This window comes from the organism of the source record quoted next, unplaced genomic scaffold (genome assembly GCF_019419815.1).
Source record: "Pyrus x bretschneideri cultivar Hongxiangsu unplaced genomic scaffold, Pyrus_bretschneideri_v1 Contig11, whole genome shotgun sequence".
Classification (NCBI taxonomy): Eukaryota; Viridiplantae; Streptophyta; class Magnoliopsida; order Rosales; family Rosaceae; genus Pyrus; species Pyrus x bretschneideri.
Window position 1 is genome coordinate 1,711,791 of NW_025999402.1, and position 26,009 is coordinate 1,737,799.

At 35.6% G+C, this 26,009-nt stretch overlaps 1 protein-coding gene and 2 non-coding genes across 3 annotated transcripts; 1 reads left to right on the top strand and 2 right to left on the bottom strand.

The window, feature by feature from the left end:
- Nucleotides 1-7,399: 7,399 nt before the first annotated feature.
- Nucleotides 7,400-7,472, bottom strand: TRNAR-UCU. Its single transcript has one exon. It is a non-coding gene; the product is annotated as a tRNA-Arg (tRNA).
- A 501-nt stretch (nucleotides 7,473-7,973) lies between these two features.
- On the top strand, nucleotides 7,974-8,045 carry TRNAW-CCA. Its single transcript has one exon. It is a non-coding gene; the product is annotated as a tRNA-Trp (tRNA).
- Nucleotides 8,046-23,034: 14,989 nt separating this feature from the next.
- On the bottom strand, nucleotides 23,035-24,475 carry LOC103941729 (putative cyclin-D7-1). The gene is made up of 4 exons (XM_009351924.2): nucleotides 23,883-24,475; nucleotides 23,658-23,744; nucleotides 23,423-23,521; nucleotides 23,035-23,322 (listed from the first exon to the last, which is right to left on the bottom strand). The coding sequence occupies exons 1-4, from the start codon at nucleotides 24,147-24,149 to the stop codon at nucleotides 23,098-23,100; spliced, it is 678 nt and encodes a 225-aa protein (XP_009350199.2). The 5' UTR covers nucleotides 24,150-24,475; the 3' UTR covers nucleotides 23,035-23,097.
- Between the last annotated feature and the right edge of the window lie 1,534 nt (nucleotides 24,476-26,009).

Below are 26,009 nucleotides of genomic sequence, written 5' to 3' on the forward strand. Positions count from 1 at the left end.
TATTTCTTTGAAATTGCTGACGTGGCTTCCATGCGGTAGAAACGAGATGGGTCTTTCGGTCAAACTCTCTCAATTATTTATTAATTAAAAATTAAAAAAATTAAAAACCAAGATCCCCATCTTCTAACCGTGGCTTCTGGGTTTGTTCATATGCTAGGGTTTTTTGTTTTTTATATTTTATTTTATTTTTTAATCGAGATAAAGATTCATACATAAGGTATCAAGGACTCAATCTATGAAATAAGATCCCAAAATAGTAAATCATATCTCAAAGCTCTTAAGTTTCTTAGGAAGTGCAAACAGCAAGGTTTGGATACATGTCTCATATGCTAGCTTTTAATTTGTAGTTTAAATTTCTGGAGTTTTGGGTGGAAGCAACATTGAAATCAACGTTAAGATGGTATGTGAATTGGCGGGGACGCAGGATGAGTGGTGAGGACAATGGCATCAAGCGGTTTATTTCCTGGAATTTCTAGAACGTATCGAATGCATTCGTTTTCTTCCTCCGTCGCTGCTGCATCATGTTTAGCTTGGAAGAGTCAACAGAGAGAGCTTATGGAGACTATCATCTCCAATCCTCCGTTGGAGAAAGGAGAGGATTTTTGCTCACCACCATAATTCTGATGTATGCTTACCAAATACCTCATCATCTGATATGTGTTTTTTCAAGTAATTATAGTTAACTGTAATATTACAGTTCATTTTCTAATTTTGAAAAAAAATAACCTATCATTAAGCACGTGTCAAATAAAAAAGTATACGATGAACATACGTTATAATTTATAGTAGTGAACAAAAATGCGCTTAGACCTTCGAAGCCGACACGTTGATGTTGTGTACATGGAAAAGGACCATGTGGCAGCTTCTGAATGATAGACAAAATACCGCCAAAATGGAGTAAAAATTAAATTTCAACGTGTAAAGTGAAAAGTTAGATTAAATTCAAGTTGGCACTGCAATAAATAAATAACTACAATAAATAAGTAATTGTAATATGCGAAGTTTCACTTTTTATTCGGATACACATAATAATTTCTCTCAATCTACGGCTATAAATATGTTTAAAGTTGTGAGGTATATGTTTGTTTATTGTTTACAAAGCACTACGAAAGTTCCTTTAAATTTAATAGTAATTTCATCTTTATTTATTTATAATGCGGTTCTTTCTTGATGTGGGGAGGGGGGGACCAGGAAATCTAAAATTATGTTGGGGTGTATGACAGTTTACTTTCATTTTATTTTATTCGGGTTCTCGTGTGTTTTTGGAAACAAAAAAACGACATCTTAAGAGGATGTTGGTCTTTTGAGATTTCATTGGAAAGTGAAGTAGAAGCTTAGGACCAGTGCTTAAGGGAATTGTTATGGGTGTACGTACCTACATTTTTTTAGGGTAAAAGTGGTGACATATGATATAATGTTTATCCATTCAATTTTTCTACTATTGAAATTAAAACACATATTTATTTTTTATTATATAATGTGTAAGTGAGACATATCAATTATGTCTCCTACACATAATATAACATATAAAATAATTATACCACATGATGGTGTTATTAGTACACACAAAAATTTCTCTAATTTTCTTACAAACGTTTTTTTCCTTAGTTTTTCTACGTCATTAATTGAAGAGCATATTCACCTCATATTAAGGTCAAATTAAGCATAAGGTCCTGAGCCCCAAAGTTAGTAGGGCCCTAAGCCGTCGGGTGCCCTCAAGTTAGTTGGACATTCCCACCCCCAATGGGCGGGTAAAAAATCAACTTGTAAATGATGACTTTAAACCTTGGAAAGTTTTGAGGATATTTCCAAATTTCTTTTTTGTTCGTATTTTGCTTCGAATTGATGCTGACATTGTATTACACGCTTTTATTTTGAGGATTATTTTATTATAAGTTAAACTTTATTTGTTAGAGCAACTAATATATTCTCATGTAATCTCTAGTTGATGTTTAAAATTTGTATTTCTTTTATTACAAGGGAAAATTTTTATTGTTTGCTGTTATGTTGCCCCCTTTTGTACATATCTTATTTTCAACATTTTGTTGAAGAATCACAATATGAGCTTTAAGTTTGGCATAACAAATTCAACAAGCTTAAACTTTATTAAACTTTATGGGTTACCAACATAGTGCAAATTTCGATTACTAGAGGTCAGGAGAAGAAACCCTGATTGATAGTACAAATTGTGATTTTAATTTCCAAATTATTTTTCTTGAGAAACTCAGTTTGACAGTGAACACAATGAGACTGGAATTTATTTTTTTTCCTGGTCAAGCCAATAGTAGTAGTTGAACTGTTCACTTACTGAATCCAATCCCATAGATGTTGTACCCCATACTCGCCATTATAGCTAGGCCTACATATTGCCAACTGAGCCGGTTGTTATGGTTGGGAAGAACATAAATAGCCCTCTTTATTTCGATCAAGTTTCGGAAGAGAGTGATTTCTGTACAGAATTTTTCATGATCCGCACTTGTGCAAAACTCATCTTTCTCAAAATTATAAGTAAAAATAAAAGGACAACAAAAACCCAGCTCCATCAGATGTATTTAGAAAGTTTCTATTCTTTGCCAACCAAACAAAAGGAAGAATCCAGATATTGCCAAGTAAAATAAGGGTAGGTTTTGGATTTAGGTTATGGTGCGTGGGATGAGGGGTTGCTTGATTATTAACGGTTAAATATGGACTTTTCCTTAGAAAGTAGAAGAAAAAGAATCACAAAGAAATAAGTAGAAAACATATGGTAGATAAATACCTGCAGATGGAAAAAAAAAAAAATTAGGATTTGACACCTCATTTGAGGTAAAAGTAAACGCACTCGATGGTTAGATTTGTCAAGCAGCATCCCTTTCATCCCCATCATGGTAAATACCAATAAAAGTCGATCTCTATGGAAGAATGTTTCATTTTCCTCTTAAAGAGCTTAATTAGATGCATACAACTGGATGGTCGGGAGCCCTCTCAACCATGAAAATGATACAAAGGAATGAGTCGAATGATTGTTTAAGTCAAATTCAAAGGAGTTTTGGGTTGTCATGGTACGAGGGTTTTGTGAGTCGGTGGTGTTATCTGAAGAAAAATTGAGATTCAACTATAAAATTAATTGACAAAATTAAGAGTAACCCAACTTTTTATAAGGTCCATTCTATTCCTAATGTGAAATTCATACTCTCAACGTTATTTTGGACCTCCATGCTTCATGTTAACAGTTTAGATATTTATTTTCTTGGTTCACCTCAAGTCGTCCTACGTAATACCTAAATCTCAACCCTAATCCCACCATTCCTACCTTCACTTTTGACTCCTCTATCCCATCTTCTGTTTTGTTCTTGTTCCTGAAATTAGATATGAAGGATATATTGGACGAGAGTGAAAGAAAACAAACATTTGGAAATAGGGTTCTTTACTATTAAGAATCTAACCTTAACACCGTTTGCCATTTGGTCTGCCCCTTCTTTCCCTTCTTTAGGTGCAATTTATATAAAATTGGAATTAAATTTTAGGGTGATGCTAGATAAATCATTTACTTAAACTATATTTTGTAAACCATGTGATGTGGTAGTTGATAGTTGAACTTTTCATTTAAATAATTAAAGAACGTATTCGGCCACTAACTATCATATCACGTGATTTACAAAATATAATTTAAAAACATGATCTCTCTAAAGTTGAAGCAAAATAAAGTTGGGAAGGCCATTGTGGTCTTTTGAGCAGCAAAGATGCTCCACTTATCATTTGACATGGGCAAGTCACTGCCCAAAAAGGTAAACCAAATCTAGGTTAAAATATACCTCTCTAAGCATACTAGGACATGTGGCAGCAATAAAACTGAACAACTAGATGATAATCATATTCTTAAGCTTCTAAAGTATAGTCTATTTTATTTTGTTCTGGGCCAACCTAATGAACTTTACCATCAAAAGTTCAAAGACTTGGATTCGGGGAAATTTTTAGTAAATTAGAAGAAAGAACAAAACAAATTCATCCACTCAATCATGCGGAATCATGGGGCCTTCTGTTTTATACCACGTATACAAAATATTTTAATCGTATTCTATCATTTTCATCATTAACATCCTAAGTTTTTTTTTTTATTTTTTATTTTTTTATATCGAACATTAATATACCTTAAGCTATAGTTTATATGCTACTATAAAATTTCCACAAGGTCGCACGATTTGGTTCACAAGGACCTGCATCTGTCGATGCTTAGTTGAGTCCCTGTTGAATTAACTTTCTAGTTTCCTCCTTGATCATTATTATCATTGTTCATATATATATTTGTATCGATCCAGACTATACAAAGACTCTATTGGTTACTCTGTCAATTAATTAGGTTGTTTTTACTATCTTAGTGCTAAGCTTGGCCCCTCAAAATAAATACTCTGCTGCTCTCTACTGATCTTCACATATGGCTTCTCTCCGTGTACTTGTTAAGATTTCTTTATGCTCCAGTGCACACCTCTGTGTGTGTGTGTGTGTGTTTGAGAGAGAGAGAGAGAGAGAGAGAGAGAGAGAAGAGAGGATACCCTTTGCACAGAAACAAAAGCGGTACGATGCTCAATAAGTTAAGGACATATACATACCATTGCACTTGAGGCCCTTCGAAATTACTTGTATTAAAAAAGTAGTAGGGGGATTGTTTAAAATTAAGGACGATAGTTATGAAGAAAGGGGCCAAGTATAAAATTGTTAAAATCATGCCCTTCTTCTCACTTTAGATTTATAGAATATGAACTAAAATGTCACAGCTTCGAATCATGGAAACAACCTCTTTGCAAAGTAAGAATAAAATTGCGTACAACAGAGGTTCCCTCTCCAACCCTCGTAAAATGGGAGACCTTGTTGGCTTGGATTTGCCTTTTAGACTATTAACCCCTTTTTCGTTACCAAAATAGATTGTTGCTATAGGCTATACATCCTTTTTTTTCTTTTCTTTTTGGTTCAAGTAGAGCAAAACCCACTTCAAGATTCCCTTACCCTAAAAGGAGGAGTCTTCCAAAAATCTGCATAATTCTGCAACCAAAGTGAAAGTTTGTTAAGCATCGACTAGCTTAACTAGAACATTTATATATAGTGCTTATTTTAGAAGCTTCATATAATTAAAGGATCTAAAAGATGAGAGATTTTCTTTTGCAATCGGCGACACTATGTGACAACGATCTAATGAACGTATAATATGCTATTCAATTACCTGACAATCATCTATGTCATTAATAGTGATACGAAAACAACATATTGGTTTCAAGAGAAATTTTCTTCTAGAAGAAAGCTCCTAGGTGACCCTTCTTCCATGAAGGCTTCTATTACTATAAGGTCCTACACCATGATGCATGCCACATGGTGCCAAACTAATGGTTTGCAACCTCAATGGTGCTTAGCAATACGCTTGTACAGATGCCAAGCATATAAGTTTTGACAGCCGACGTGCTTGTTAATTCTGACCATGAGTACCTTACCCAACTCATTATAGTCTTGCAATAATTCATTAAGTCAATGATGTTCTTCTCGTCACTGCTAGGTGCTAAAAAAATACATTATTTTTGGATTTGATTTTAAGATGGACGAATAAATAGATGTAATTTTAATCTCAATCTTTGATACTAAGTTTAATAATAAATGATCATAAATCCTTGGTCACCAAACAATCAAGATAACGAAACTCGAAATTAAGTTCCTTTAGCAATTTCAGATTTTTGAATAATTGATCATTATGGTAGTGATTGAAAGTGCACCAAAGGCCATAGAAGGAAAATTAAGAAATAAAGCACCATACTATATGTGGAAAAGTTACTAACTACCCCTTCAATCATATAATCATGTTTTTTATTTTTTATTTTTTTTATTTTTATATAAAGATGAAACCCACTTGCATGACATTGAACATTCTCAAATGTGCATGAGAGACGTGATAAATAATTTTATTATCATTAATACATGAATATATAGATCTTTTAACAATAGGGATCCTTATTTTTCAAAAAAAATGAGAACATTCTCTTGACCATTAGATCTGGTTTTAATGAAATTATATGGCTTGCGATTTGATCCCAACCACATAATTTCATTAAAGTTAATCCAACGGTAGGCACCTATTCATGTTTCTTGGCCAAAGTATATATTTGAAATTTACTTTACAAAAGAATTTCTCTTTAAAAATCATTATTTGCAAGACTAGATGGCAATTGATTACACAAAACAAAGAGAGACTAGTAAAGTATTCTTGTAGCTTCTGTGTGTGCTAAGGCTGACACAGGAACATTATAGTTTCTAAGCTTTGTAGGGCATTATGGACTTAGCTCAATTATTTAGGATGAAGTACTATATCCAAAATTCAAATATAATTTCAACTTTGAGCGGAAGTTTCAGCCCAAATCTATTGCTAGCTTTTCATTACTCCATGAAAAGATATATCATCTTATGTTAGCATAGATTACATATTACGTTGTATTAGCATAGATTACACATTACGTTGTATTAACACAGAACACTACAGTGCCGATGTATCCATGCTATGAAGTTGCTTTCCTCTCAAGAATGCAGTCAAATCAAATGCAGTAAAGCAAAAACAAAAGAGGTTCAAACCCGATAATCATTTGGCACTAGGACATTGGTTTAGGCATTGCCTACGCTTCTAAGCTTGTTGTTAGGGCAATTGAGTAAGTTTATGTAGTACCTAGAAGTCATCGAGTATATTTACCTTTAAATCATTGTGGCTTTGCTGTGGCAGCCTGGAACTGTAAAAGGCTGTGAATTACAGTAAGGTCGGCCAATGCGTTAGACCTAGACCCAGGGCCGCAAAAAGAGTCGCATCGCATCAATATATGAAAAATAAAAACAAAAAGAAGATAGATGGCTTGAATTTTGGTTTTGGTTTATCGTAGAATCTCCAATGGTGTAAGTAAGCAAATAAAAAAGATAAAATTACTTATACCATTGGATCAGATGCTCTGAGAATCCGAGTAGTAGAGCTGCTTGGCTCTGGAGTAAGGGCACGTATTATTGGATCTACCATTGCCGAAAGTTCCACAAGAAAGCTACGTTTTTAAATCAGGGAAGTCACAATTAAGTATCGAACTTATTATAACTATGTATTGTCTCTATTATTATGCGAGTTGAATTTGAGATTTTCTTCAACTAAGTATAGTCTGAAAATAAATTATTAGTAAGTGAAAAGACTAGTTGGTATTAAACGACATGGTTTAAGGTTTGACAAAACAAAGGTTGGGTGTTTAAATAAAAAGGTTGGGCATTACCAAAAAAAAAAAAATGAAAAAAAAAGAATTAACTGAATTGATGGGCTTTATTCGAAATCTTTAGATTAAAAGGGGATGTTTAAAGCCTTAATCTGATGTGAATGGTTTGCTGTAAAATAAAATAAATAGAAGGAAGAAAGCACGCCCGGTGGGACTCGAACCCACAATCGCCTGATTAGAAGTCAGATGCCTTATCCATTAGGCCACGGGCGCCAGATGCTACAATTACTAAATTAAAAGGATTAATAAACTTCAAAGGAAAAATTAGTTTCTTAAGAAAACAGACGCAAATGCTAGTGCACCAAGACGAAAAAAATACCATTAACATATCCATGCGAATTTTATGAGCTGTTGAAGATTTAGAGTGCATAAGTCACCATTAATCTTTGTATTTTATACGTTCAAAATTGTATAACAGAGTCTGAAAAGTTGATAAAATTATGAGAATATTATCACAATGCACTGCTCATTCACCTGAAAGATCAATATTTGTTGAATGGAATGAAATTTCTTGGAGAATACGACTTTGAGTCTGAGGCTTCTAGGCTTCAAGCTGTTCAAATGCTTTGGGCTTTGGCGGGATGACACCTTCAAGTTCGAACCGTTTTGGTCCTGGTCCTATGCTATGCAGCAGCACAAAACGACATCGCAGTCTGAAACAGAACAGATTGTTTGAAAAGCTTAAATTAGATAATATGTAGTCTCCTTTCAACCGGATCCGTGGCGCAATGGTAGCGCGTCTGACTCCAGATCAGAAGGTTGCGTGTTCGATTCACGTCGGGTTCAATACCTCCCCTGGTTTGTTTTTTAATTTCTTTTTAGTTTTGGTCGCTTGATGGTTTCGGTTAGGCCTGGCAAACGGGTCGTGTCTATCGTGTTCGTGTCGTTTTCGTGTAACACTTGTTATCTTAACGGGTCGTGTCGTGTCACACCCGTTATCTTAACGGGTCCTTAACAGGTCGTGTCACTTTACCCAACGGGTAAAGTGACCCGACCCGTTATGACCCATTATGACCCGTTAAGAAAAAAATATATTTTTTTAAATTTGCACATACCACACATTGCCACATAAATATTACTTCAAAACATTAAAACATTTCTCGTTCAAGTACTATATCTACACTCGAAAATAAAAGCCTAATAAAAAAAATAATACATACACTACTAATATATTACAAATATTAAATGTGCAAGGATAAAGAGTTTTTGTTTTTAAGATTGTAAGTCTTTCTCAAAAGTTTACACCTCTATTTACAAAATCTTCAATTTACATCGATCATCATGAAATTGTATTCAATTTACACCTACATCTATATAATTATTATAGTTTTTACTTTTTAGGGATATAAAATTATTAAATTAATGTATATAAAATTATTAATATTATAGTTGATTCATACTTTTATTAAGTATATAAATTAATGTATAAATTATAACATAAGATTTTGTGATATCCACATCCACTAGTGTAAATATTTTAAATTGAAGATCAAATTCATTCTTTGTATTCATATAGGGTCAAGGAGTGTAGCTGTAAAAATTCATCAAAATCAGAGTTAAACCGTTAAATCTTGATTTTTCGTTTATAACCGTCGAAAAGTTTTGTCCCGTTCCTTGATCTCTGAATGTTTTTTTTTTGTGATTTTTTGCTGATGTGATCTCCAAGCATATACAAACAATTTTGACGATTTGGATCGTTGAAATTAGTTTTGGAGAATTCGTAAAACGATAGATTGACTAACACTTAGAGTTTATTTATACTTTCATTAAGTATAACATAAGATTTTGTGGTATCCACTTGTGTAAATATTTTAAATTGAAGATCGAATTCATTCTTTGTATTCATATAGGGTCAAGGAGTGTAGTTATAAAAAATCATCAAAATCGGAGTTAAAATAACTGTTAAATCGTGATTTTTCGTTTATAACCGTTGAAAAGCTTTGTCCCGTTACTTGATCTCTGAATGTTTTTTTTTTGTGATTTTTTGCTGATGTGATCTCCAAGCATATACAAACAATTTTGATGGTTTGGATCGTTGAAATTAGTTTTGGAGAATTCGTAAAACGATAGATTGACTAACACTTAGAGTTTATTTATACTTTCATTAAGTATAACATAAGATTTTGTGGTATCCACTTGTGTAAATATTTTAAATTGAAGATCGAATTCATTTATTGTATTCATATAGGGTCAAGGAGTGTAGTTATAAAAAATCATCAAAATCGGAGTTAAAATAACCGTTAAATCGTGATTTTTCGTTTATAACCGTTGAAAAGCTTTGTCCCGTTACTTGATCTCTGAATGTTTTTTTTTTGTGATTTTTTGCTGATGTGATCTCCAAGCATATACAAACAATTTTGACGGTTTGGATCGTTGAAATTAGTTTTGGAGAATTCGTAAAACGATAGATTGACTAACACTTAGAGTTTATTTATACTTTCATTAAGTATAACATAAGATTTTGTGGTATCCACTTGTGTAAATATTTTAAATTGAAGATCGAATTCATTCATTGTATTCATATAGGGTCAAGGAGTGTAGTTATAAAAAATCATCAAAATCGGAGTTAAAATAACCGTTAAATCGTGATTTTTCGTTTATAATCGTTGAAAAGCTTTGTCCCGTTACTTGATCTCTGAATGTTTTTTTTTTGTGATTTTTTGCTGATGTGATCTCCAAGCATATACAAACAATTTTGACGGTTTGGATCGTTGAAATTAGTTTTGGAGAATTCGTAAAACGATAGATTGACTAACGCTTAGAGTTTATTTATACTTTCATTAAGTATAACATAAGATTTTGTGGTATCCACTTGTGTAAATATTTTAAATTGAAGATCGAATTCATTCATTGTATTCATATAGGGTCAAGGAGTGTAGTTATAAAAAATCATCAAAATCGGAGTTAAAATAACCGTTAAATCGTGATTTTTCGTTTATAACCGTTGAAAAGCTTTGTCCCGTTACTTGATCTCTGAATGTTTTTTTTTTTGTGATTTTTTGCTGATGTGATCTCCAAGCATATACAAACAATTTTAACGGTTTGGATCGTTGAAATTAGTTTTGGAGAATTCGTAAAATGATAGATTGACTAACGCTTAGAGTTTATTTATACTTTTATTAAGTATAACATAAGATTTTGTGGTATCCACTTGTGTAAATATTTTAAATTGAAGATCAAATTCATTCATTGTATTCATATAGGGTCAAGGAATGTAGTTATAAAAAATCATCAAAATCGGAGTTAAAATAACCGTTAAATCGTGATTTTTCGTTTATAACCGTTGAAAAGCTTTGTCCCGTTACTTGATCTCTGAATGTTTTTTTTTTGTGATTTTTTGCTGATGTGATCTCCAAGCATATACAAACAATTTTGACGGTTTGGATCGTTGAAATTAGTTTTGGAGAATTCGTAAAACGATAGATTGACTAACACTTAGAGTTTATTTATACTTTAATTAAGTATAACATAAGATTTTGTGGTATCCACTTGTGTAAATATTTTAAATTGAAGATCAAATTCATTCATTGTATTCATATAGGGTCAAGGAGTGTAGTGATAAAAAATCATCAAAATCGGAGTTAAAATAACCGTTAAATCGTGATTTTTCGTTTATAACCGTTGAAAAGCTTTGTCCCGTTACTTGATCTCTGAATGTTTTTTTTTTTGTGATTTTTTGCTGATGTGATCTCCAAGCATATACAAACAATTTTGACGGTTTGGATCGTTGAAATTAGTTTTGGAGAATTCGTATGCCATCAATCAAGTTCCGTGTGTGTGTGTGTGTATATATATATATTTATTAAGTAGATTTAAATCTATTTATTTTGTACGTATAAATTATAATTGACTGGTACACGGAATAGTACATACATCACGTGTCACGTGTGTCATTATAAAAATAGTGAGATATGTTATGACAGTCATGTGTGTGATAAAAAGTTAATAACTTAAAAAAAAATAAAAAAATTTCTCACCACTTCTATTAATTTTCATTTTTCCCTCTCTTTTTTGTTTCCTTTTCAATTTTTTCTTATCATTTTCACTTTTCCCTCCAACATCTTTCTCTAATTCCCTCACTTTTTTGTTTCATTTTCAACTTTTCTTAACATTTTCATTTTCCCTCCATTTTTTTTTTCAAAAAGGGCGGCAAGTTGGCAACGGCAAGAAATTGATTATTGAAATTTGAATGGAAAGAAATCACATCAAATTTCAATGGATGCAAAATCATGCAATGCATCATGCATATTAAATTATTAATTAATAATTATTATAGTTTTTATAAAATTTAATATATATATATATATATATAATTATTATAGATAGACTTAATATTTTGGGGGTATAATTATTATAGTATATATAATTATTATAATTATTATAAATTTTATAGTTAATTTAATATATATATATATATATATATATTTATTATAATTTTTAGGGGTATAAAATTGTAAAATTAATGTATATAATTATTATAGTATTTTTTTAGGATTATAAAATTATAAAAATAATATTCTGCTTATCATGTATCGTGTTACCCACGTGTATACCCGAACCAACCCGTTATCTTAACAGGTGCTTATCGGGTTACCCGATAACGACCCGATTCGTTATCGTGTCGACCCAAACACCTGTTAATTTCGTGTCGTGTCGGTTTATCGGGTCGTGTCAGAAATTGCCAGGCCTAGTTTCGGTTGGTGTTGCGCTTCCTACAACTTTGACCTTTTCCTACTATTTTGATAGAAGTGCTTTCTAAAATTATTTGTTTAATGATACTATAGTTTAGTGATATTATTCTTTAGCTATAAGTTAGAGGTTTTAAGTTTGATTCTCTACTCTCACCCTTCTCAATGTAGATAATATCATTTGTTCAAAAAAGTATATTTGTTTAATGCTAGGAGCCCTTAAACCATTTCCAACCTTTAGCCTAAAACCTAAAATTTTTAGCCCAAAAACAGCTTTTATACTCCAACCCTTATAGCATAAAATTTTAGCCCCACATTATTAAAGAATGAATTTAGGGTTTTTTAAAATTAACTTTAAAAAAAAAATTATATAGACTATCCTAAATTAATTTTATGAACATTTTAACCTAAAAATATTTAAATTCCGATATATATTGAAAAATCACTAAATCAATGAAACTCATGAAACACTATGGAAGAATATGAAAATCATGATAGAGTTGTATAAACACAAAATACATGAAACACAAAACACATGATAGAGATGTATAACACACCAAACATGTGAAACACATGATACACACGAAACACATACCAATACATACAAAACACATGATAGAGATGTATAACACACCAAACATGTGAAACACATGACACATGCAAAACGCATGAAACACAAACCTACACACATGAAACCCAAACCTTCAATCATCCTCTATATAAGCATAGGTTGAATATCTAACCATCACACAACATATTCACCAATCTTCCAACTTTCAAAGTGTTTTTGTTTCCTCAAAATCATCAATATCTCATCAATGGGTCATAGAAGAAAGCGTAGCTTGGCAATGCAAATGGCACAATACCAAGCAAGCCTTGCAAATGCGGATGCATAAATGAACAACGAAGAAGCCGAATTTGCAAACTTGCTTATGCAATATGAGCACCATGATGAATCTAGCTATTGTGGTTCTGTCACGAGGCATTCATTTGTGTAGCATGATAGATAAAAGTGTCATGATTGAATGATGAAAGATTATTTCATCGAACGTCTGAGATATCCTCCTTATGATTTTCGAAGGCGGTTTCGGATGAGGAGAAAGCTTTTTGAAAGCATCTTGAACGCAATTGTCAATCATGACCACTACTTTGTAGGGAAGATAGATGTCGTAAGCTGACAAAGTTTTTCACCTCATCAGAAGCTCACATTTGCATTTCGGATGCTAGCTAATGGTTGCTTTGCAGACTCAACTGACGAATATTATTAACTTGTGGAGAGTACTACTATTGAGAACCTCAAGCACTTTTGTAATGCAATTGAAGCCATATATGGAGCCACATACCTCTGCAAGCTAATCATGAAGATTTAAAGAGGCTTCTATGCAAGGCAGATAAAAGAGTCTTTCCTGGCATGATAGGAAGTCTCGATTGTATGCATTGGGAGTGGAAGAATTGTCCTACTACTTGGGCTGGCCAATTCAAGGGTCGTCACAACATGCCAACCATCGTGCTCGAGGCTGTGGTGTTTTACGACACATGGATTTGACATGCATTCTTCGACACTTGTGGATCAAACAACGATATCAACGTTCTTTGGTCTTCTTCTCTGTTTGATGATGTTGTTAATGGATGGGCACCAGAATAGAGGTACAAGGTAAATGGTAATGTGCATGAGCTAGGTTACTACTTAACTGATGGTATTTATCCTAGTTGGTCTACTTTGTGAAAAGTTATTCTCATCCCGGTAGTGCAAAGAAGAAATTATTTTCGTAGAAACAAGAGTCTTATAGGAAGGATGTGGAGAGAGCGTTCGAGATCCTACAAGCTCGATGAAGATTCTGATGAAGATGTGGATGATGACTAACCAGCATATGCGAGAGCTATGGCAAGAGATGTTGAATGTCTCGCTGTAACCACATATGAGACCCGACAGGATAGGGTCACACTGAGTGAGTAAATGAGACGTTTAAAATAGAACTCAAGCTCCTCAATGTCATGACACACTAGAAGAAGAACGTTGATGATGTTGGTGTATTAATATGTTCTTGTGTTAAATTTAAGTGTGCTATATTGTTATTTTTTGTAATAATTGTAAGTGTACTATGTTGGTATTTTCGAGTAATAAATTGAAGTGTCTTCTTGCGACAAGTCTTTTGTCTAATACGTTGTCAAAATTATTGAAGGCCGTTTGAATTATTGAAGGCATCTATTGTACATCAAAGTGTGCAATAATAAGTACAATAATTATTGAAGGTATCTAGATTAATAGAAACAATAATTAATAAGCCATAAATTTAATACACACGATAATTAATAAGTCATAGACAATTAATAAACTACATAAACTTAATACAAACAATAATTAATAAACCACATAAACTTAATACAGTCGATAATTCATAAACTTGATGTGAGATTAACTAACACACAAATTAAATCCTATTAAGATAGCTGTAGTATATGAAAGTAGGGATCGTTCTAGGCCGGGGATTAACTAGGGACGCTAATCTACACAAATGTGACTCAAAAACACAAAACTAGACTTAGAAACACTCAACTAGACACTAAAATGATCAACACCTGGTACTCAATGAGGTTGTTGAAGCATAGCTTGCTTAGTTAGAAGGAATAGGGTAGTACTTGTCTTTGTGGCGACATGAATACTACTCCTACCCCCACTCTGTCCGTTCGTGCGGATCCGTCGAAGAACATTGTCCTTGTCAAGCAAGTTTTTTAAGAGTTTCTAATCGGCTGGGATTGGACGATCGGCAAGGAAGTCTGCTAGTGTTTGTCCCTTGAAGTCTTTAGGTGGGACGTAGATGATCTTGTATTGATTGAGAAGTAACGGCCATTTAGCCAGTCACCCTATCAGAATGGTTTGGACATAACATACTTGACTAGGTAAGCTTTAGCAACCAAGTGGATAATGTAAGCATGCATGTAGTGTCTTAGCTTTTGGACAACAAAGACTAGGGCAAGACACATCTTCTCGATCGGTGAGTAGTTAAGCTCGGCACCAGTGAGAGTTCTACTTAGATAGTAAAGTGCTCTTTCCTTTTGGTCTTCATTTTCTTGTGCCAAAAGTGCTCAAATGGAACCCTCTTATGTAGTAATGTATATAATGAACGATTTTCCAGGCATGAGAGCTCCTAAGACTGGTGGGCTTGCCAAGTACCTTTTTATGCTCTCCAAGGCATTGCAACATGCATTATCCCGTATGAACGGAACGTCATTCTTCTTGAGTCGACTGAAGGGTTGACAGCGTCTAGCAAGGTTGGAAATGAAGCATCTGTTGAAGGCTAGCCGCCCTTATAGAGTTTTCAGCTCGTGTAAGTTCATTGGATTGGGCATGCTTTGGATGGCCTTGATCTTAGATTGTTCTACTTCAATGCCACAGTACTTGACAATGAAGCCGAAGAATTTCCCAGAAATGACACCAAATGCACACTGCAACAGGTTCATTTTGAGGTTGTAGTGTCGTAGTTTGTTGAACATCATTCGTAAATCCTTCAAGTGATCAGATCTCTTTTTGGTTTTAATAACTATGTCATCCACTTAACATTCTACCTTTTCGTGTAGCATGTTGTTGAAGATCTTCTGCTTTGCGCGTTGATATGTAGCTCCAACATTCTTCAAGCCAAAGGGCAATACCTTGTAGTAGTAGATACCTTTTGGAGTGCGAAAGGCTGTTAGTTCCTCGTCTTTGAGAGCCATGCGGATTTGCTTATATCTAGATGAGCTGTCCAAGAATGACAGTGCCTCATGGCTAATGGTTGCGTCCACCATGATTTCAAGGGAAAGTCATCCTTTAGGCAAGTATCGTTTAGGTTGCGGAAATCTACACAAACATGTATTTGTCCATATTTCTTAAGAACAATGAAGATGTTGGAGATCCATTTAGGGTATTACACCTCTCGAATGAAGCCTGCTTCAATTAGGTTATCAATCTTGGCTTCAATTTGTGGGATAAGCTTGGATCGATAACGTTTTGAGTTTGCTTTATTGGTCCTGTTCTAGGCTTGACCACAAGATGATGTACGACGATGGTAGGGTTAAGACCAGGCATTTCTTTGTAAGTCTAAGCAAAGACGTCTTTGTACTCCATTAGCAATTGGTAGTACTCCTCGATTTGATCCGCACTTAGTAGTGCACTTACGAAGATAGGCTTCAGTTCCTCGCTTGTGCCTAAGTTGAGCTCATTGAGATCATCAACCGTGGCTTGCCCCTCATCCTCTAGCTGTGGTGGCGCAGCAGTGACATCTTGCTTGGGGATTTCATCTTCTTTGTTTTCTTGGATTGTGATGTAGAAGATGTCTTGGACCTCATTTTCAATGCCGTTATCTTAGGCTTGTTGGCATGAAGATTGGCCAGTGTGGATGATGGTGCGCTTTTTTACCTTTAGTTGTTCTTTTGTGTCAACTTTTCATCCTTGAAAGTCTCGAGCTCGAACGCCGTCCTTTGCTGCTAGACCGTCGAACTTTTCTTCTTTTGGCGTTGTCTTTCTCATTCTAGAAGGTTATTTGGTTTCTTTAAGTCTTTCCAAAGTCGATCATCGTGGATGAGAGCTAGCCGTGTTGCTTTGTTTCCTAAGTTTTGACAACCTTTCAAAAACAGAGCTTTAGGGTGTTGGCGTGTTAAGCCACTTGAAGACTGAAGTTTGGTCTTGACCACCAATGCGATCAAGTACCGAAATTCTGGCTTTTGATCAATTCAGCCTATCAAAGATTGATGTTCAAGGGGCGGGTTTAGGCTCCTCTTGATTTTGTTCAACGCTTACCGTGATGTGTTGAGCGCTAACGTTTTTCGTTTTGCTTGAAATCTTCACGGGTGTATTTAGTGTAAAGCCAAGTCCAGCTTTGTTGTTGTCAACTCCATAACCATGCTCCTTCAACTGCTTTTGAGTCTCGGTGAGGTCACGTTCTTTGTCATTGACGGTGTTTACATTCTTCTTTCCAAGATTTGAAGAAAAGGCGAAATTGTACCTAGCCTTTGACATGAGTTTATGGGTGTTTGGGTCGAAACCTTATTCAGTCTTCTTGGTTGGAAGAAAGCTTGGTTCTACCTCTTTTGGCAGGGGTTTTACAAAACCTTGTGGTGGTTTTGAAACTTTAGCGTTGCCTAGCTGTGTCAGAGGTAAAATTGCATTTGTCTTGAGTAGCTTTACATTGTCCTTGAGCAGCTGTGTGTCGGCTTTGCTTGTTCCAGTTTCGAATGGGGATTGCCCATTGTTTCTTCTTGACATTGGGATATATCGGAAGATGGGTGTGATTGTTCTTTTTGAGGGCGTCACACTCTCTTTGATTGTTGTGGGCTTAGCAGGCTCATCGTCGTTTTTGCTTGAAGATGGAATGACTTCATTTTCTTGTTTCTTGGGCACGGCTTGCCACTATTGTTTCTTAGGTGTGGTTTTGCTTATGGATTTGATTTCATTTGGAAGAGCTTCGAGCACTATGTCTTCATCCATGTAGAACTTGGCATTCGCGAAATGTGATTTGGCTTCGGTGAATGGCTTGGTGTCGCCTTGTATCACTTTTACTCTTTCTCGGTAGAACTTTAAGCATTGATGAAGGTTGGACAACACTACTCCATTCTTGTGGATCCAAAGTCTTCCTAAGAGTAAGCTGTAGGAAGCTCTTGCATCAATCACGTGGAATAAAGTTCTTGATTTGAGTTCGCCAATGGTTTTCTCCACTCGGATTATGCCCATTGCTCTTTGTCCTCATTGGTTAAAACCTTGGATTATGCCCATTGCTCTTCGTCCTTACTTACTTGCACCTCATGGTTGTCGGGACTTGCCAAGACCGCTATTAGTGCTTTTCGCATCTCCTTAGGCAATCGTAGTGCTTCCTCGATGCTAAAGTGTGCTGGCAGGCTTTCTTTGGGCGTGAGGGTCTTCTCTTCCTCGATGGCAATAACTTTGCCTTTTGAGGACTCTTCTATCTCCACTTCAACCATGTGACAGGTAACGGTAGTGCACTAGTGGAAGAAGTCATTTGGGAAGTACTCGTGCAAGGAGAAATGAATGCGCGACTCTTGCTCAATAGGTTCCTCTACGTATGTTGGCTTAGTAGTTCTTACGCTTCTTGTAGGCTTCTTATTGTTGCAGCGGCAGGTACTTTCTCCCTTGTTCCACCTTTGGCTATGTGGCTTGTGGTCTTGGCTTCCTTGTCTTTTTGTAGGTCACTAGTGCCCACCTTTCTTTATCGTCGGTAGACATATTTTGGTCGCTTGCCCTTAATGATTGTTATGCAGAAGGTGCTGTGTAGCTTAAGCATGGACGAGAATGGTTAGGCATCACTTAGAGAGGCATATGATCGAAGGATCCAAACGCAATCATAGTAGTATGTGTTGCGGCCGTGTCTTCAAGGCCAAGCTCGATTTACCCTTGTTGTGCTAGCTTCATGATGAGCTCCTTGAGGATGAAGCACTTACCAATAGGATGACTTATGATATGATGATATTTGCAGTACCTAGGATCGTTAACACGATTCATCTCTTCGGGGTGTTTACATTTAGGTAACTCTCAATCACCATCTTTTCCAACAAGTCATCTAGCATTGCAGCCATGTTAGAGTCAGGAAAAAGGTACATCTTTTGCTCTAGTTTCCTAAAGGTGTTTTTGCACCTGTCTTGGGTGCAAGAAGGCTCACCTCTCATCATCTCCTTCATTTTGTTTTTGGAAGAGATCTTGACGGGCACAGATGAGGTCTTGATGGGGGTAGTATGGACGGCAAAAGATTCCTTGACGGGCTTTTTCCAAGTCTTGTCTACCTTTGGAGCGAACATCTTATCCTTTTTGAAGTCGATGATCGACACCTTTTTCCTATGATTGGCAATACTCAGCTTCATATCATGGGATTGAGTTGCCAATTCTTCAAATGTTCTTAGTTTTATGCCTTGGAGGATGTAAAGGGTACATCTTTTCAATAAGTCGTCTAGCATTGCAGCCATGTTAGAGTCAGGAAAAGGGTACATCTTTTGCTTTAGTTCCCTAAAGGTGTTTTTGCACTTGTCTTGGGTGCAAGAAGGCTCACCTCTCATCATCTTCTTCATTTTGTTTTTGGAAGAGATCTTGACGGGCACGGATGGGGTCTTGATGGGGGTAGTATGGACGGCAAAAGATTCCTTGACGGGCTTTTTCCAAGTCTTGTCTACCTTTGGAGCGAACATCTTATCCTTTTTGAAGTCGATGATCAACACCTTCTTCCTATGATTGGCAATACTCAGCTCCATATCATGGGATTGAGTTGCCAATTCTTCAAATGCTCTTAGTTTTATGCCTTGGAGGATGTAATGTAACCTCCAGTGCATGCCTTGGACACATATCTCAATGGCGAAGGTTTCAGAAAACCGATCTTTGCAATCCAGACTTAATGAACACCACTATTGATGTTGTCCACGACAGGTTCATCTTTCCATTATTTCGTACTCGTCAGCTCCAACATGCTTACAGTGCAGCAAGTGTTGTAGAAGCGGTTAAGGAATTCATTTTCAAGTTGGTCCCAGCTGTTGATAGACTCAGGCTTGAGGTCGGTGTACCAGTTAAATGCATTACCTTTTAGGGAGTGCACGAACTGCTTGACAAGGTAGTCTCCCTTCTTCCCAGCATTGTTGCAGGTTTCAATAAAATGACCAATATGTTGTTTAGGATTGCCATTTCCATCGAATTGCATGAATTTGGGTAGTTGATAACCCTTTGGCATCCTCAAGGCGTCAATCCTTTTAAAGTATAGATTTAAGTACAGCACGGAATCATACGAGCTTCCTTCATATTGCGCCTTAATCGTGCTTATGATCATCTTTTGCAGCTGTTGGATAAAGAGAAATCCCATGAGTGTTGTAGCTCGGTTTACCACTAGCTTCTCCTCAGCTTTGTCCATCAGAGGCTCTTCCTTTTCATAAGTTTCCTCCTTTGGTGGATCAACTTTTAGGTCAGCTTTCTCGTTGTGCTGAGCCTTTAGACGGTTGACGAGTGTAGCAATCTATAAGTCATTTTCCTCATTTGTGCTAGCTGTCTTTATACGGTCATTGTCAGCCTTGCGATTACTTCGCTCATTTATGCTAGCTGTTTTTCGATTGAAGTCGCACCAGTAGTCATGACTACAGGATATGAGTGCTTTTTGAGTCGGCATTAGAAGTCAACGACTCAGAGTACCTCATTGGGCTTTCTTCCCTTGGCACCCTTAGCGAGGCCAGGGTGATCACAGGGCTCATGCCTCAGGTGCTTTTGCTCTTTCGACATAGTTGATATAGGGTTGGAAGGCACAGTAGAGAAAGCTCTTGCCTTGCTTTGGGTTGTGATGCCCAAAGTGCGACCACTTGCGGCAAGGATGTTCTTGTTCTTTGCCTGGAACAACTTGATCCTTTCTTGACGCCATGTGTGTTTCTTGTGGATTTGAAGACATAGATGAGAGGTAGAGAAGTCCCATTGGGCGCGCCAAATTTTTAAACACAAAAATTTTATAACGAATGAAACGAGAACACATGTACAAAGTAGATTTGTATTGATGAATTTGTAGAGTTACAATCTCTATTTACAATTTTCCTCTGATTTAGTCATCAAATTTGATGTAGATGCATAGGTTGTTGATCTAAGGGTCACAATGACTTGATCTCGGACAAACGATCGAACGATTGCTTCAAGGTTTGAGCTTGAAACAATGCATGGATAGTCTTTACCTATAGGTTTATGTATGACCTACGACAAAGGTGATGTTGATGTGGGATTTTGTTGATTCAAGGGTCTTGACAACTTGATCTTGAATCGAACGTCGTTACAAGTTTTAAGCTTGCAACAAGGTTTTGAAGGAATCAGCATAAATGCTTGCTGATTCTTCAAGGGAATGCTTCGGCTTTGGTCGAAAGAAAGCTTCGACTTTGGTTGTACATTCTTTGAAGAGAGCTTTGGCAGCGTATTAGTCTTCAAAGATTTGGCAGAGGTTCTCCTTTTGTGAGAATTTCGACCCTTCAATGTGGAAATTGTCAACCTTTATGCTTGTCTGAGGTCCTTGTATTTATAGACTTCTCAAAACTTGCCTTTGGATGGATTTGGCTTTGATTTGTGTCTTGATTTGTCCATGGGAGAATTTAGGCATGTTTTGTGTCTTAGTTTCAGCCACTTTCCCTTGCTTGGCCGAAATCTATAGGGCTTTCTTGCCTATTTTGTGAGCAATCTTCAATTCTTGCTTGTTTTGTGAAGATGCTTTCGCTTTCATTCCGGTTTTGGGAGCAATTTGTGCCCCTTGCTGATTTTAAGGAGATTTCTTCCCCTTCGCCGTATTTTAGGAATGCTTTTGAACTTCCTTTGCTTGATTTGTGCCACATGTCATTGATGACTTATCAATTTGTGATGAGTTATATGCCACATGGAGCTTTATGATGCATCATTTGTATACAACAAAATTTACATGTCTACAACAGATAATATCGTTTGTTTAAAAAATATATTTGTTTAATGCTAGGAGCCCTTAGGAACTCCTTTTTCACTCCTTATTCCTTATGTTTAGGAGCTCTTAGTCATTTTGCTAATCTAGGAGCACGATCGAGTGTGATCAGAGATGGTATTTTGCAAATTCTTCCTAAATTTTAGTTAGATTCTCATTTTGGAAGCCCATAGAAGATGCTTTAAGATAACTAGACCACATTAATGGGATGACAAGTAAAAATAACTAGTCAAGGGTAGTCGGATATTAAAACTTAGGGCATGAGTGCCAAGCTGGATTAGATCCAAATCCGAATATTTCAAAAAATGTGGATGGAAATTGGTATGTATAAAAAGCTTTTGAATTTCCCATCTAACTTTACCCGAAATTTGCCGAACTTATTTTGATAACAAAATTTTAGTATATTCTGAATTTTTATATTTATTTTCAGATTGTATCTACGTATCTTGCAATTAATATTTACATTTGTATTGAGTTCATTGTTATTTTTGAACATGTTTTACTTCTTATTTTTTATATTTAACCATGAATAAAAATAAGTTGTACAATAATTCAGAGTATTGTTCAACCAGAAAAATAATAATTTAAGGGTCTGAATAAACTCAAAAGAGTGTGGTGTTTACCAAAAACACTCTTAACATAAATTGATGAGGATCCAAGAATCCAATGTTTGATATGTTAAATTCCCCAAAAGAATATATGTTTTTAATTAGTTTCGTCATCTTCTCTCTTTCTCTTGTATTAGTGATCATACTTTGATCTCTCATCTTAAAGAGAGAGAAATCAACATGGAAATCATAAAAATTAATACTTTCCTTCAGAACTGTGTTGTTGGACTTGAAGGGCAGTAATGGAAATCCCCGTGATCTCTTAATCTGTGCAGACAATCAACTGATGAATATTGCTCCTCCATCATCTTATGGCACTTCACCAACTCGCCCTATAATATACAAGTAGTGAACAAATTACCAGTCAATAAAACAGTACCATGAATAAAATGTTAGATGTTAATCAGCAAAAGAAAAGGGCAAATTAAAAAGGGAATTTGATACTGAAATTAATTAAGTGACCTTTTGATAATTATCCAATAGACTTGTAAGACACGTGAGGTAGGCATTGTCCGATATGGCTGCTGAAAGTTGTATCTTATCCAGACTGCACCTTAGAGCAGATATTGCAACCACACTTGGCCTATAATCCAGAAACTTGGAATCTGGAAAGTTCATAATAATTTTTGTTTCTTAATTATGTGTACTATCAGAAAATAATAATACTGAGTAGTTTTATAATTATAATCGATACTACTACTCTAAGTTACATTAAAGAGAGGGGAAGAGCTTCAACACTGGACGTAATGAGTTGAAAGAAAAACTCTATTCACAGGGGCAATCCACCCACTTGTAGTACAAGTGTTTTAAGAGTTTCTATAAATTTGAGAAATTAATGTATAAAATAAAGGATAATTTAGAATTCATAAGTATCACTTGGTGTAAATTTTATGAATCTCATTGATTGAATTATATAAATCATTTATAATATATAGGGTTGCATCCAAAGTAATTTAAGTAATTAACCAACACTAATTACTATTACAATACTTTAGGAGCAAATCATCTAGAAGAAGTGTGAAATAAAAGCCTTTCTAACACTTGGGAAAAAGGAAATTTAGAGTTAATAATGGATATACCGGATACATACATCGAATAATTAAGTTCGAAAAAACATACCCGAAATAGCTCGAAGAAGCAAATTGTTGAGTAGGGCAATGATCTCTTCATGAAGTTGGGGCTTCAATGAGTCCAGAAACCATGAGAACAGTTCTAGGTAAGAGTAAGCCGTTGTAGAAGCAAGGCGCCATCCTAATGCATTTAGCACCATCATTTCCACTCGTTGGATTGTGCTTGGCTCAAATAAATGTTCCAGATCTTCCATCTGCGATCAATGAATCAACACAGTAATTAAACCTTTGCAGGAACAAATAATGGTGTCATTCTTCATTAATATTGCAAATAATTAACGAATAGGCTGTCACCTGAATTTCAAGCAGGGAAGGATTGTAGGTATCACTGAACTTGGAGGCAATAGATAAGCAGGCAATAGACACCAATTCCACCATCCAATATTTCCATCCCTGAAAATACATACATGTATATAGATATTAAGTCAGATTTCCTTTCAATTTTGCCCAATACATAACTAATTAAACAGATTTCCTTTCAACTCGGATTAATTAAACTTAAAAGCATTATATATCATGCAGTCCTTACATTGCAATGGTTCGTGGATATGAACCGATCAAGGTAATTTGCAGCATAAAAAACAGTTCCAGGGGAGAGGTTCAACCGACTTGAAGACTGAAAACACAAACCAAAGAATTAAATAAATATTTGGCACTACTACCATGATAATTTTCAGATATATACTTAATTTAAACATATACATACGTGTGTGTATATATATATATATATATATATGCGCGTGTGTGTATTGACCTTGATGAACCATTGAATGCTTTTTAACCTAGCAATAACCAAATTATTCGAACACAGGTTATCGAGGTAATTAGGTTCAGGCATATAGCTCTTCTCCTTTTCCATGCATGTGGTCAGAGCCTGCTCATACTCTTCCTTAGTTGTATACATTGATATTGATCTACAGTAACTTTTTGAACCAAAGTTAATGCCAGGGATAGGTTCAGTAGTCACTGCAGGGCTTGAAGGGCATACCTCATCGCAAAGCAAACTTTCCATGCAAACCATGTTTTGAATAATAAAAAAGAAGCTATGGTCACTAGTCAGTCTAAAAAATGTACACAGTTGTTTCAATAATAGGGTACTCGATCGACTGAGAGATGAGCGGTTTGAGAAAACGAAATTAAGAAAAACTTGGAAGATGGTGAAAGGAGGGAAGTTGAGGGGAAGTTATATAAGAGTTGGTGGGTAGTTACAGTCTTACAGACAGATAGAGAAATAAAAAGAGGGACACGCCCCTCATGAAATGGGGTAAATGCAATCCGAATAGTAGTGGTAGTGGTGGGTTAAGAAATTGTTTTATATTATTTTTGGTATGTATTGGTGTTTTTGTATTAAATTAGCTAGGGTTTTATTCTGATCGCGGCCGGTTACGTACCAATTGCGTGAGTCCACGCACGAGGATGTCTCTGTAGGCTACGTAGTGGAGTAAATGCTCCACCACACCCTCCCCCCCCCCCCCCCCCCCCTCCTCTCTCTCACATCGTCCTCCCTTCAATGCAGGAAACGAGGGCAGAAACTAATAAGGTTTGTGACTGATGCGGTGGGTTGGTTTGGTTGGCACTGAACTTGAGAATAATATTTAGAGACTCAAATGTGGGCCCCAATCTCAGTGTTGATGAGTGGGTCCCACTTCGTGATCGTCTTCAACGCTTGATCATGAGGGCCTTGGTGGTTAATGGTGATGGCCAATCCCTCATCTCATCGGTCACTTCTCTATTGGGACAAATTGCTAGTGCAAGATCAATGATCTCTAATTGAATTGAATCTCTACAGTCTCCACCAATAAAAGCTGCTAATTGAATGGCTTAGATGTTCATCCTTGAAGCCTGGACAGTTGGATTGGGACCACTAGGTCCACAAGACATATTCTCTACTAGCAGCATTTAGGTTTGTAAACGAGCTGAACCAAATTGAATAACATTTTGCTCAAGGCTTGGTTTGTTTAATTTTTTTCAAGCTCAAACCAGGTGTTGGTTTGCTTCTTATGCAAGCTCGAGTGAGCTTAAAAACTTCAAACTCGATACCAAGCTCAAACTATATCAAGCTATCTATTATATTAAGTTGGTATGCTTTAGTAGCAGAAGTTCACAACTTGACGACACATTTTTGTAATAAAAGATACATAAAACATAAACAACATATTATGGACGCCCCAAACTTTTTTATGCTTGGTAGTTTTTTTATTTTTATTTTTATTTTTTTTGAACAAACGACAGTATTTACACTAAAAGGATAGGGGAGTAGGCTAGTCTTACAATGAACTTGTCATAAAAAAGTGGTTCAACTTTTAGAAACTAAACAAGACAAGAGGAGGAGAGAGGAGGGGGGGGGGGGGGTGGGTGGGAACATAATATCAATCCTTGTCCAAACTGAAAATAGTTTATATAATCTTAAGAAAAATAGTACACATAATTATTCGAAATAAAAATCTCAAACATGATTTTTCATTACAAACAAACTTCTTGAATAGTATGTAGCTTGAGTTGTCTCGTGAAAAAGTATGAGCTACTTAGGAGACTTGAAGAATATATCAATATTAAAGCTTAACTTGTTTGTTATCGAGCCGAACAGGTGCAAGTTTGAGCTGTTTCAAACTGATTCACAACCCTAAGAAGCATTAGCTAAGCAGCCTAAGCCGAACTTTTTTTTCATTCCACTTGGGCATGTAAACTCTCAATTGAGTCAATTCTGTTTTAAGCCCCCTCAATCGTTCATGACAATCATTTAACCATACAGACTTCATGATTATAACCCATTAATACTCTTTCTCATCATCCAAAAACTATGTAGAAAAACTGATCAACATTTACGACGACATATAACATCTTAATGGTGAACTTTCAATGCGTTTGATTCACATGGACG

Excerpts from the sequence above, each read along its gene's own strand:
- LOC103941729 (XM_009351924.2), bottom strand. The coding sequence starts at position 24,149 with ATGGTTTGCATGGAAAGTTTGCTTTGCGATGAGGTATGCCCTTCAAGC. Across the intron at positions 23,522-23,657 it reads TATCCACGAACCATTGCAAT|GGATGGAAATATTGGATGGT; the intron begins GTAAGGACTGCA and ends ATGTATTTTCAG. Across the intron at positions 23,323-23,422 it reads CTTCCCTGCTTGAAATTCAG|ATGGAAGATCTGGAACATTT; the intron begins GTGACAGCCTAT and ends CATTGATCGCAG.